The sequence below is a fragment of the Euprymna scolopes genome, chromosome 6 (assembly GCF_053919585.1).
Source record: "Euprymna scolopes isolate OS-2025 chromosome 6, ASM5391958v1, whole genome shotgun sequence".
Taxonomy (NCBI): Eukaryota; Metazoa; Mollusca; class Cephalopoda; order Sepiida; family Sepiolidae; genus Euprymna; species Euprymna scolopes.
The window spans coordinates 17,632,373-17,647,221 of record NC_136487.1 but is presented as its reverse complement, the minus strand read 5'-3'; the positions used below and the strand labels follow the sequence as shown (position 1 = coordinate 17,647,221).

Sequence of the window (14,849 nt, the reverse complement as noted above, 5' to 3'; positions counted from 1 at the left end):
TGAATACTGTTGTCAAATTTTCGGCTGGGGAATCTGCTGTTTCTCTCACTCCTGGACAGAGTTCAAAAGAGAGCCGCCAACCTGATAGGTCCTGAACTGTCATCTAGGTTTCAGCCTCTGTCTCATTGATGAAATGTTGCATCCCTCTGCCTGTTCTACAAATACTTTAATGGTGAATGCTCTGACGAACTACAAGCACTTGTACCTCCTTGACGTGACTACCCCCGACAAACCCGACAAGCAACTAAGTCCCACCCCTTTACAGTAGAGATCCCTAGGTGTAAGAAAGCCTTTTACTCCAATAGTTTCTTCCCCAGAACTGCAAGTCTTTGAAACTCCCTTCCGGGATTCTGCTTTCCCAACCGTACTGATATGCAGAAGTTCAAGTGTAATGTGAACAAACATCTTGCTACTCATCTTCCTTCATAATGCCCCCGCAAATTATGTCCCCGATAGTAGCCCCTACTTCAAAGTGGCACTGTGCCTTGTTTGGGGTGAAAATTGATTAAAAAAAAAAAAAAAAAAAAAAAAAAACTGATAATGATATACTATACCGGAAGCAGTATACGGATATGATATGCTAAAGGATGACATGTCCTCTGCTACAGCACCTGCTAATATGGACTATTGGTACCATATATGGTTGAAAGGAATTGATGAAAAATCAGCGCCAGCACACAATCAACAGCAGACGGTTTTCAAAATGGGCGACAGGGTATGGGTAAAGGCTCCACATGAACGATGTACCACAAGATATGGAATGGGGCGTATGACCGGAATTACTAGTGCACAGAATATATTGGTCGACAGAATACCACATCACGTGAATGATTTGCAACCCATAGCGGGATCAGGCCTGTCAACAGTTTGTTCTGATATGATTTAGCGAATGCAAGTGAAAGACTTGTGACAATTAGTGAAAGATAAGAACAGACACCTAGCATAAATGCAAGTGATACTTCTTTCGATGACACTTCTAATGGAAACCCTGTAACTGTACCGCCGTGAAAAAGCACATGATGCAAAAGATCTCCACCCCCGAATGTTTCGTACATGTTAGTGTAGTAATAATGCCACAAACACTCTTACCTTGAAGAAACAGGTGTGCTCTCTCTGCTACCAATGTGTGGAAACCAAAAGATGACGCAAGAGATGTGGCTTGTTTTATGAAAAACAACATAAGCTCAAATGAAAAAGCGAGATTTAATGAATATAAAACCAAACGAACATATTTTGCTTATATTTGATCGGTGAACATTTCTGTCGGTTCAATTGTGTGTACGGAAACTTGACTAACATCCAATATGTTGATACCACTTTTTTTTTTTTAAACTAAATAGATCACCACTTATCAACGCATGGAGGACACTCTAGGATAAGGGTTAATGTGTTAGGTAGATGGTGAGACAAATACAGTCTTTAAGGTGTTAGGGTAGAGCAAGGTTATCCAAGAGAACGGCTCAACAGGAACCTATTCACATTAGATTTGAAGACTGCCATGTTATAGTCAGATAGAAAGCAGACATACAGTATTGCGTTCCACAGACGGACAGTTCTAGGAAAAAAACTGCTCATGGAATCTGTTTACTTTTAGGCTCTGACAAAAATTCTAAACATTACCCTATTTTCAGTGAATATGCACAGACAATTTCTTTAAATATCATATTTACTGGGAAGTGACGGTGGTCAAGTGGTTAATGATATGGACTGACGACCTGGGTGTTCAAAGTTCAAATCCAGTTTGTTCCACAAAAATCATTTTCACTTAGGATGCTGTGATCCTTGTGATCCTTCCTATAAGTACCCAATGTTTTTCTAGAAAGAATTCTGACTAGAAAAATATTGGGGAAACTAATGCCAACTATACAGTTTTTTGACCAATACGATATGATGAGGATTTTATTTACTCCCTACCATGGGAAGATGTGGCACAAAGTTGGAATATACCAGTGCCCCTAAATGAGAGGTACTCTGGCCTAATAAAAATTACCTATGTAGTCCAGTCAGCATTCAACAGTGGAGGTGGCCCAAGCAGTTAACAATTAACTTCTTTTCAAAGAGAGGAGACAAGGCCTGAGAGAATGAAGCTCCTAAAACTACCCAGTACCAGTACTAATACTCCAGCCAGACTGATAAAAAAAAAAATCACCAAAATGATCCAGTTTCTGTGGGACTGATCATGGAGAACAGATGATCGATTGATATATAACGTGTCTGAAGTCTTTCTTAAACACATCATTAGTGAAGAAAGAGTAAATGATTTTTTTTCTTTTGATAACTCTTACAAATTCACACACAAAGAAACTTTCTTACAAATAAATCCATCGATATATAGAAAAAAAACAAAAAAACTACAATGCATTTTTTTTGTGAAGGTCAACTAAAGATAGCAACCATAAATCTGAGGGATTACACTTAATCTTAATAAGGATAAAATATACCCCCCTCCTCCTCCTCCTCCTCCTCCTCCTCTTCCCCAATAGCAGCTGTGTGCATCCCTCCCGTTAAATGCAACTTTTATATTTTATATTAGTTTTGTTAAATTTTCAAATATTTTTGCAAAATGTCGCACGGATCATTCTATGATCATTTGTTTTGCTAATTTGAAAAAAGTTGATTTACATTCAAATAAACAGATTTTTTATTTGAACTGTTTTATCATTTTACAAGAATTTTAAATATACAAAATGGTTACCCATAAATTATTAATACTGGCAATAGAATGCTGTATTTTGTAAACAAGTGTAACTATAAAAAATAGTATTTCATGGGACTAATGAAATAAATGCACTCTGGAAGCTGATTGGTCAGTGTGTAACCAAATCATTTAATAGGAACAGTTCTTTGAGTCAGAAAATAAGTCATTATTTATGACTAGTACAGCATATTGTTTTTGAGAGAGAGGGGGCAGTAGTCGCTCCAGGCAAGGCATGAAGTCATTTTATATAATGAGTTACAAAGAACAAAATATGATTGATGCAAATGCAAGAGGTTCTTATTAGGCTTTTTTCTTGAAAAGACCAAGATCATAAGGTGAAAACAATTAGCGGAAAGAGTTCCACATATCTGGAGTATTTGGAAAGAAGCTACTAGAATAGGAATCTGTATTATAACAAGCTAACTAAACAGGGAGTTGATGAATTTTAATTGATACAAGCTTATAGTTGTTAGTCTTTAACTTGGGCTAAGTAGGAGCTGTCTTTATTATTTATTTATATATAAATTACCAAAGGCAAGATAAGTTAGTCTTCTACCTACTTGGATAAGATTTTGATGTTTTAATTTATTTTAAAACAGAAAAAACCAGTGATAGAAATAGGCCCAATCTTTTTTATCACTTCACACCTTGGATTTTAAATTTATTATTTAATCTTATTTTGATGCATTAATTTTTTTTTACTGAATTTTATCCTTTGATAAAAAGAATTATCTTTAATAAATCCATCGATTAAGAACATTAATTCTTTATTTTAATTCAGTGTTTGAATATTTTATGGATTAATAAATATTGTAATTTATCTAGTTATTCCAAAATTAGAAGACATGTTTAATTCATACTTATAAGTTTTATTCATTTTTTTATTTTCATGAAGTACATTTTAACACGTGTTTCATTGAATAGCAGAAGATCACTAACCCACTGAGCTAACACGACGTACATGAAATTGTCTCAGTTCTTCAAATATTTAAACTAAATCAGGTTATGACGTCATCTGACGCATGCGTAGAACCGATCTCGTCATGAGAGGATGGTTTTTGATTGCACAAGTAATTTTTTAAATTTACTTTTGAAATCACTACTATATATTAGGTACATAATAATCGAAAGACAATTGGTTCTAGATTAATAAATACGGAGTCTGCATAAAGTAAAATATTGTATTTAAGCATACTTTACGACTGGGCAACACTAGTGGTTTGCTAGTCATTATATATATATATATATATATATATATATACATACACACACACACGCACAAAAAAAAAAACCTCTGTGTGTGGAATGGTCTCTACCCAACTGCTGTCAAGTTTTGGTCTACAGATTTAAAAATTGATTATATATATATATATATATAGGTGATTCAGATCTGTGGAACAAATTCAATTTGGTTTTTAATCTGTAAAAATAGCTGCAAGGGGTCAAAATTGAAAAATTGTAAATTGGTATAAATCAATTTAAATTGCTCCTCTATGCATGTGCAAACAGATTTATACATTGAAGTCAGTTAATTTTTAACATTTTGATATCCACCTGTCTTTAGCCCAAATAAGAGATAAAAAGCTGCAGCACTAAATGTTTTGGTTTTGATTCTAGCTGATGGCACTAAGTCATATTTCTTTTAACTTTTGAAATCATTATTATATATAGGGTACAATAATAATCAATAGAGAATTGGCTTTATAAGAATAAATACAAAATCTGTATCAATTAAAATATATTTAAGCATATTTTACGACAAGGCAATGCATGCCATGCAGCGTGCTAGTAGAATATATATTTCAATAGTATATAGTTTCATATAATCATAAGATTATATATACATGTACACACACAGTTTTGGCATTCACCCTGGGTCAGTTGAGCCGCTTTTTCGAACAATTTCAACATGTCACTAGCTGACCAGATACAGCGATTCAAGGCTGCTTGCATTATGAGTGTAAGTCATTCACGATTCCAGCGACAGAACCTGAAAAGGTGAGGGCTTAGAATCAGTTCAGCATCCTGCTTCACTGACCTAAGGCAGATTTTGAAGTGGGCACAGCCTGGTGGCAGTGTTGGATTGATGACTTCACAAATGAAGTAACCTTGGTGTCATTGAAGAGTGTGATCAAACCAACAAAAGACGTCTGGCAAGGAGAGATTTTTGGAGAGAATAGATCTTACAGCGAGTGCAAATTGTATTATTCGGGATAAACTGTTAAGCAGTGAAAGTTCTCTCATTTTGTAGATCAAACATTTTCTGAAAGTTATGATGCCTTTAGATAATATAGTTTATTTCTCTCACATTTGATTTGAGTGTTACAATAACTGAATGGTTATGAATGCTGGATTGAAGTCAGCTTAGATTCTGAAATAACTTAAGCATTTTTTAAAAATAAATACTAGAAAATATAAGCATAGTACTCTACGTTGCAAGACATATACAATGTTATTACAATAGAGATTATGTGTGTACAACTCAATCTTTGTCCTTAGTTTCCTTTAAGTATTTCAGATGCTTTTTTTTTTAAATAGTTAATCAAAAATTATCTTATATTATTTATATAATTTACACTATTCATCTAGTTTATTTTAATTGTCAATTTATACAAAAAAACAAAATTGTAGTTCAGAATAACAAGATAATATATTGATGGTAATTATTTCTCTCCCACAATGAAAAATGTAACAAGGATTGGAAAGCGGAATTGACAAAAGTCAGCGATCCCAATGAGGAATACTTACTTACTCACAAAAAATGCCTGGGCAGCCCTAACATTTCCTGGTAAGGGCACGCCTCAGGCGATTAGCAATAAACTAACCACTTCTCAAGAGAAGGCAAAGCCTGGGAGGGTGGACCTCCCAGGACTGTACAGGACCAACCAGCTTCCTAGTGCAATCAACAAAAAAAAAAAAAAAAAAAAAAAAAAAAGTCATTACAAGAATAGTCTAGACTGTCGAAAACCATAGTGGCACCAAGGCACAAAGAATAACTTGCTTTAATAAATAATTTGCTAATATTAATGATTTCTAAGTGTTTTTTTTGTTTTTTTTTTTTAAGTAGATAACATAATGGGAAGCAAGAAAACCAGTCATTTAAAGTTATCTATTTTTCTTAGTTAAAAAATTAAATCGAGTAAATCTAAGAATCAGCATTTTTCTATTACTAGCAAAACCCATTAAGCGTTAATATTTTTTTTTTACTTGTGCACGTATGTTCCAGTAATTAAGGTTACCAGCATTTAATTGTCTGTTTATGAGTGGTTAATAAGTTTGTATTTGTGATTTTTTTTTAGCACTACTCTCTCCTGTAGAGAGTGATGCCATATTATAAACTTTTTGAAGTGTTCGTTTATTTAGGAAATATTTTCATTCCGAAATATAATAAGGTCTCAGCCAATCAGAATGGGTGGAATATGGAAAGGGAGCCATTATCATTAATGAATTGGAAAGATTATGTTAAGTTTATGTGTCTATGGGCCAGTTACAATCAGTGTAATCGCAATATCTGCTAAAAGTGTAGATTTCCCCCCTGGTGTTGACTGATGGTGGTAGGACGACTAAATACTTATGGGAAAAAATAGAAACTCCTGCTTTTGAAGATGCTAAGATTGTGATGGTGTTGCTCCTAGGATGCATTTTATTATAACGACCTGATGTGTCTAAAATGGTGTTCGAAAGTTACATAAGATAGTGGCTAATAGCCTCGACATGTTGAATTTTTATGTGGCATGTGTTGTTTCAAACCTACGATACTTTAGTCCAGAGGGGAATTTCTACAATCATTTTATTATATAGGAGATTTAAAAATGCTAAATAATTTAACCGTATACTTTTAACAAAGTTTATCAAGTATTAACATTGCATGACAAACAAAACTAAACAGTTTTAAATATTATAAACACAGTTTTAAATATTATAATTTTTTTAAACTCTTATAAATAAACCGTATATTTATTGAATCAAGTTGTTTAATTTATTAAAAAATTTCTTGCAGATTATTTTTGGTATTTGCATTTAACTTCTTTTTTATGAAAAAAAAAAAAAAAAAAAAAAAAAAAAAAAAATGATACGATATATCCTATTTTTGAGCATGCCATCCCAGCAATAAATCCGTATCTTCATAATAATATTGTACCATTGGAATGTGTTCAACAGTTGGCAACTAGAACAGTGACAGGATTCTTCACGCTTACCTACAAAAATATGTTCTCACTTTAGCATCAGATGATGCAGGAGAGGCAAGGTATGATTCTGACATACAACACCATCAATGATAAATTAAATCAAACTTTCAAAGAGTTTTTCATCCAGCACAAAATCATGGGTTCCACTGGCACCCACAAAAGACATGATTGTCACTTTCATCTTGACAAATTGAAGACAACAGTGTCCTTGCTTCTGCTACATGGAACAGTCTGTTAGAGGAGGATATAATGATACCCAATATATTTAGGTTCAAAGTGGCCTTGAACAAACAGACAATACATAGATAAAAATATACTTCTTGCTTTTTTTTGGGGGGGGGGAAGGGGGTATGACTTCTTATACTTTGCTATTTTTTATGTCAAAAAATTTAAATAAATATGGGAGCAAGTGGTGAAGAGAAAGAAAATATCAAAATATCAGTTCTGATAAATCTGATACCCTTCCTTCAAAATGCAGTTATATATATAAGAGAGAGAGAGAGAGAGAGAGAGAGAGAGATTAGAATACAAGTACTTAAAGGACTAACAATTATATTAGTGATTTTTAAAATGTTTCCGCAGAATACTATTATTAAACATAAAATTTTCAGATATTTCCTTTTGAAAAAATTATTGTTCAATTTTTAGTCAAAAAATTCACTTTAACTTTAATAATTCTTGTGGATGTTTTTGTTTTGTTTTATTTGGGGGGGGGGGGAATTTCAGACTATACCAATTGAAGAAAAAAAAAAAAAAAAAAAAAGGCTTTACACACACGCAAATAAAATTATAAAGATAAATATCTTAAAATTAGAACCTATCAAGATAATGAAAAGCTCAATGTACAAGAGAGAGCAGTTAAAAAACAAAACAATTGAATAAATTAAAATATTTATCCATCAAAACTTACTTAAGATTTCTACTTGGTCATGACTGACGAAATGAGAGTATATACCCCAGTGGTTTAAATAAATAGTTCCATTCAAAATTCCATGCGGATTCCAGAGTTTGACAAGATACACATGATGAAGGACAGCGGTTACATTGGCTGAAACGTTGTGAAAATAATACTCAAGATGAAAACAGTAGTCTGAACAATCCAAATTATCCTCATCTCAAAAACTGAGAAACAGAGAAGATCTATATGAACCCCATTTTTGTGGCACCTACAAACACCAGAGCAACGCACGACAGAATAGAAAAAGAGTCCATGCACAAGACGGGTTTTTAAGCAAATGATCAGTAATTAAAGACCCGTATGTGTTATTAACAATGTCTGTTGCCTGGTAGGTTCCATTCCTAATTTTAATGGGTACATGTTGTTGGATTCTTCCATCTAATCTTAATCTCATTCGACCCAAGTAGTTGGCATCGCAACTACATTCAAAATTGTAAATAACGTTACTATTAATGGTGGGGTGGGGGTAGAACGTCTTTTCGAGAAGATGATAATAAAGTTCTCGTAGGGAACACAACATGCACATTGGCAGCAAAATAACATCCATGAACTGCTGAAATTTGTTTGGCAAATTTGTCACTTACTGTACCCAACCAAGGCAAACGAAGATAAAATGGACATTTCGCCACTATATTCTCTTTAATTCGAGAGAATTCAGCCAATTTCCTTTGAATAACTGATCTAATCACATCTAGTGGGTACCCGTTTTTGGATAAAGTATCCATAACTGTTTCCAATTCCTCATCTAATTTTAACTTGGAACAAATCATAAGGGCACGATGTGTTAGGGTCCAAATTAGATTTATCTTACGTTTTTTAGGACAAAATGAATCCCAACGAGTGTACAATCCTGTAAATGTTGGTTTACGGTATATAGATGTATGGTAACTAGATGGGTTATTATAATTTGTTCCAAGTTAAAATTAGATGAGGAATTGGAAACAATTACGGATACTGTGTTACTAACACATACGGGTCTTCAATTACTGATCATTTACTTACTTTACTTTACCCGTCTTGTGCAGCAAACTTTAGCACAGACTCTTTTTCTATTCTGAGTCATGCTCATTCACTACATCACCTTAAGATCTTGGAGACTATTCACATTCGACTTCTGCAAACTTGCAAGCAAATGGAATGCCTCCTGGTCTAGGGTATTCAACCATAACGATGTTTCATTTTAATTGTTTTTCCACTTTTTATTTTCTCCCCGTAAATTGAATAAAATGCAATTTTAATCGCTTTTTCATTCTTTGTTTTAAAAATTCCTTCGATACAGCTTTGAGAAGTGAGGGTCGAAATAGGTCAGCTGGCTCCCCATTTCTCTTTCTTTCCTCTCCTGTTCCCCCTTTTTTGAAGAGAAGATTAAAGGAATATATATATATATATCTATCTATATTTATATATATACAAATTTACTTTTAATTATGAATCATAAAAGCCTTCCCTTCCTAATTGCAATATATATATATATATATATATATATATATATATATATATCCAGGTATGAGGTGTTCAAAAGTCGGGACTAATGGCTCAATAAAAAGATCAAAATATTTTATTTATTATTTGAGAGTAAACAGTTACATATGGTCGCTACAAATAGCCATCTGTTTCAGTCAAAGAGACTTCCTTAGGTGACCTAGAACCTCTCGATGCCAAAAAAAACTTTTTCTTTTTGGCGTTGAGAGGTTCTAGGTCGCCTGAGGAAGTCTCTTTGACTGAAACAGATGGCTATTTGTAGTGACCATATGTAACTGTTTAACCTCAAATAATATATATATATATATATATATAGTGAGAGAGAGAGAGAGAGAGAATCGCGATTTCAAAAGTAAAAAAAAAAGATTTGGGTGCCATGAGCTACAATCGAAACCCAAAGCAAAACCGTAGCATTCAAAGTTAGTGACGTTACCACTGTGACACACATAGGAACTGATTAAAAATAAACTAAGATGAATGTACAAAATGTATAAAATTTTTTTTTCATTTTTGACCCCTTGAAAACTATTTTAAAGATCCATAAAAGAACGATCCATAAAAAATCCAATCATTTAAGCCTCTAGCGCTGCTCTACAATTTTTAGTTATGGAAGAAATAGATTTTTAAAACATGCAGACAGACAGACATAGCGCCTTTTATATATTAGATTTAGATTCTTCAGACTACTGTTCTTATCTTGAGCGTTATTTTCACATTTTGGTTGACATAACCTCCGACCTTATTTGGGTATATTTTATCAAACTCGGGGATCTTTCTGCAAGAACCTGTAGTATAGTGGATCAAGTATTTGGTAAAATTCAATAGTAGGTTGGCTGGAGTATGAAGGTTCAATCCTCAGTGCAGGCGGCACTCAAAATACAATTGCAAATTACTTAGGACATCTACGCAGAAGTTTCTTTTTTGTTTTGTTTTTTACCATGGTAAATTTTAGTTGAAAAGTCAAAACTTCTTGATCTAATATGTGCGACTGTGTTCCATAATATATTTTGAAGAAAATCCTCTTTATTAATTGGTAGGCATTTCAAATCTCTTGAACACTATGTGGACTGGTAATATTGTTTTGAATATGTATTTATACACCTACACAGAGTATGAATGAAATTTGTTAGCAACTTTCAACTGTTAATATTTTTAGGGAAAATTGTGGCTTACCGTTAAAGCGTCCGCAAGTGTGTGCATCATGTGGAGTCAAGCTATCGGGGCGAGAGACGAAAGAATCAAGATGGCGGCACCCACAACTTTTATAACTTGGTGGTCTCGCAAAGTGACAGAAAATCTTGCTGCTCAGCTGCATAAAAGTAGACCGCGGGGAAAACAAAGATCTCACTTCTTCCTTGATGGCTATATCAACATTCTAAGTGAAGTAGTAAAACTCTGGCTCAATCAAATTGTGGCAGGAAGGCCAGATATGTTGCAGCAAGATTCAGTGTTCTGTCACATTTGCCACTGCCAGACACAGCAGTCAGAAAAATTTCATCACACTTCACTTGACATTTAGCTTTCCAGCGTGTCAAACTGCAAATCCTTTCCAAAGTTTTGTGTGCGGTGCAGTGGAAGGAGACATCAAACGATATGGCTGCAGCTATTTGGGGCTTAAATCAGGAGATTGAAATGAGGGCCTGGGGCCAGTTCTGCAGGTGCTATAAAGCAGTCATTGAAGCCAAAGGCAGGTTGAGTAAAAGTGATAGAACAGGTGATCAAGACGAAAGTTTGATGAATAAAACTAAAAAAAATTTATATTAAAATAAAAAAATTTTTAATATTTTATAAACATTATTAAAATTGAATTTTTTTTTTTACAAATAATTTTACAGTTCAAAAATTAAAATAAAATGAGTTTGAAGTTTTTGTCTTATTTTGCTTATGAAGTTTTTGTTATGGGTTAAGAATTCATATTAAAATCATCCACACAGATTACAACAACTAAGTCTAGAATTGTATGACGTAATGTTCATTAGTGTTGACTAATTATCAATTCAAAGTTACTATCTTCTAATCATTGAACGTTCAATCCTTACTACAAGCAATAACAAAGAATAGCACAAAAGTAACAGTTCTAGAACTAATATCAAATGAAAGTGTGTTCTTTTTATTAACAGGAGATAAATTATAATTTCTTTTTGTCATAAGACCAACTCCAGGAGCATCAGTTTCATACATACACCATCTATAATATAAATCTCACCCGTTTGTTTAAATGTATGTATCTATGCATGTTTGTTCGTTTATTTGTTTACCTAAAATTTTCGACAGAGGCAATGGATTTTCTCAAGATCGGTATTGTTTTGAAGCTTGACCCTTCGGATGACATATATAAAAAGATTGGCTAAAAACATTAATTCCTTCACCCTAAACTGGACACTTTTCTACAGGAAGGGGGTTGTCACTTTTTTTCGCCGATATTTTCGAAAGTCATCCCCCTTTTTTCGATTGACTAGCCTTTATTTAAAATCCGGTTTGGCGATGGACGCAACAGCAAAGACGTTACTGTTTTTTTTTCTCATTCTTTTCCTCCTTCGTGGTATGGGTTCGAGCCAGCCTGCCGACTACCACTTTTTTTTTTGCTCAACACACACCTCCAAACACCCGGGCAACGCCAGGCACCCATGCTCATATGTAAATAAAAGCTATATAATATTATATCTGTAAAGGATAGACAAATTTTTGTAAGAAATTTTGAGTGGGACAACTCAATGCATAGTAAACCATAAATAAAGTTTTAAAGACAAAAACAAACTTAAACCGATTTCATAAATTTATTGCAACCCAAAGAGCCTTATTATTTTAATTATTCCAGTCGGATACTAAACCCTGATTAACTTTTATTTGACAAAGTCTCTTTAGGTTGAAATAAATTTATGAGATTAGGCTAAGTTTGTTGGTTATTTTTTTTCTTTTAAATTTATATATATTTCCATTTGATTACATAATGAATTTTTATCCTGATAAACACCCGTAATCAATGGGGTTTTCAAAATAGATATATTTTTGTTGAAGTTATTGGTGGTTCCAGAACAAAGTACTTATAAATCCAATGACTTTTATGCTAAACATGATTTTAATTTATAATTTCTTTCTTAGATAAAATATACAAAGAAATTTTATATTGTTATCTTGTTCCAAGATTAATTGAAAGAAAACATGCCAAAAAAACATTTTCAAAAGAAATAATACAAAAAATATTTATAAAACAATTATGAAACATTTCTAATGAAACAATATTGTGAGTTCTCTCCCTCTGTAGAGTGAATACTTTCTGAAACGATGTTCATAAATGAAATATAGGGTTTATTTCTCTCACATTGAAAAATGATTGTCACGATGGATGATTTAGAACATTTGATAGAAATTCTTTGGGTCCAAAATTTAAATCGCTCGACCAGCAGTACAATTTTATAAGCCACACTGATGAGTGTTAGTGAAGATGAAACTTATGTTTGTGAATAATAAATATCTATAAAAAAAATAATTATATGTATGTAAAAAAAAAAAAAAAAAAAAGAATAAAGAAAAAATTTGTCTTGATTGACATTTTATCTTTAGCCAGCTTTCTCGATCTAAAGTAACACTAACCCTAGGTGGGTTGATGCGGGTTCCTTTGAAGCAGGAAGTTTCATGGGAATATCAAATTCACAAATGATTCCCAGTCACTTGTAGATCTCAATCAGTGGAAATAACAACATTAGTTCTTGCAGGGAAGTGTTAACGTCCTCCTACATACAGCACCTGGTATTCCCAAATGGTCATCCATCTAGTATTGACCATGCTCAATGTTGCTTAACTTCATCGATCCAGTGTGTCAATATAATTATGCAGAGAAAATCTTTCAATAAAGGCAAAACATCAAACACATAAACAATTTTCAGTTATCCTTTTTTCACACACTTTAATTTATACTTAATATATTTGACATCTGTACGGCAAGTCTGCTTATATATATGTATATATATATATATATATATATATATATATTCTAAATATATTTTATTTCCTCATAATATATACCAATCCTTAAGAAGCGCAATGTAACCACAGAGCAATATAATGAACGAATGACAAAAGTAAAAGTATATATATATATATATATATATATATTTTTTTTTTTTTTTTTTTTTTACACAGTGATCACCACTTATCAAGGCCCGGAAGCTACTCAGGGATAAGGGTTATTGCAAGTACATTATGTTAGTGTGGAGATTTGCTGAAGTGTTTAATTAAGGGGGCGGTTCATTAGGAATTTATTAACATTGGACTTGAGGACATCCAGGTTGTAGTCCGGAGGGAAGCAGGCAGACGGAACAGAGTTCCACAGGCATGCAGTTCTAAGAAAGAAGCTTTGTTCATGGAATCCGCGTTTTGATTTAGGCACAGATATAGAGTGGGGGAAATTTTTCAAAGTGGATTTAGCTAGACGGGTGTTTTTCGTGAAAGATTGGCGAGGGGGGACCAGAGATTGGTGTTCAGACGAGCACCTGCCATGGAAATAACGATAAAACAAGGATAGGCTCGCAACGTCTCTTCTGTGGAAGAGAGGTTGCAGGGTAGAGAAAAGGGCATCCCCCACTAAGCCACAGTCTATTTTGTACTCTGTCAAGGCAGGATAGGCTGTTTTTAGCAGCTCCTGCCCAGATATGGCAACAGTATTCCATCCTTGGACGTACTTGGCTTTTATATAGATAGAGAATTGCATCAGTAGTGAGATATCTTCTGGAGCGGTAGAAGGATCCCACCATATTCCAAAGTTCATGATGTTGACCATCTTATAATTTATTCCTTTAATTCAGTTTACATTTACAATTCTTGACTGATTGATATAATAATTAAATGATTGATTTTGCACTACAAAACAGATACTGTCAAGAATTGTAAATGTCAACCGAGTTAAAAGGAATAAATTGTAAGATAGTTAACATCATGAATTTTGGAATATAAACTTGTCATTCATTCATTATTATATATATATATATATATATATATATATAAGAAAAACAATGTAATTAAAATTTGAAATCAGATTATTCATTAAAATTAAAGATTTTCTATGAGTCATAATCAAGTTTGGGCATTTTCAAAAGATTCAATAGCATTCATGACTCCCCCCCCTCCTCCCCCAAATTTAGACAACACACATATGAGAAGGATTATAAGTTCTAACATCAGTGCATATTTTAACTCTTTGGAAAAAAAATAAAAAAGGGAAGAAAAAAAAAGGAAAAAAAGAAAAGATATGGAATTGCTATCCTACCATATTGCACAAAGTCTCTTGGGATGGGTGTTGTTGCGGCTCTTTTGCTGATCTCATTAATTCTTCAACCATCTGGTTTGTGTTCAAATTCAAGGCTAAGGAGAGGCTATCTGAACTGTGGGTAGATCTTTCACACTCCATGCTCGCTGCAATCAAGCAATTTATGGACTTGTAAAATGCATGGCACCTAGCAGGAATCATTAATACAAAAACCTCCGATGGAGGAGGAAGGAGACAAGGCATGTTTCATTGGGT

At 33.3% G+C, this 14,849-nt stretch overlaps 1 protein-coding gene across 3 annotated transcripts in view; it reads right to left on the bottom strand.

The window, feature by feature from the left end:
• The window catches only part of LOC145277550 (uncharacterized), a 120,225-nt gene that overhangs the window by 85,389 nt on the left and 19,987 nt on the right, over positions 1-14,849 (bottom strand). For 2 of the 3 annotated variants that reach the window (XM_080129021.1, XM_080129020.1), the window contains exon 2: positions 14,595-14,740. The exons of the other annotated variant lie outside the window; for it this stretch is intronic. In XM_080129021.1, coding sequence (XP_079985147.1) covers positions 14,595-14,735 — 141 coding nt within the window. In that variant the 5' untranslated portion in view covers positions 14,736-14,740. The remainder of the gene's footprint in view (positions 1-14,594; positions 14,741-14,849) is intronic. 3 annotated transcript variants of the gene reach the window in all.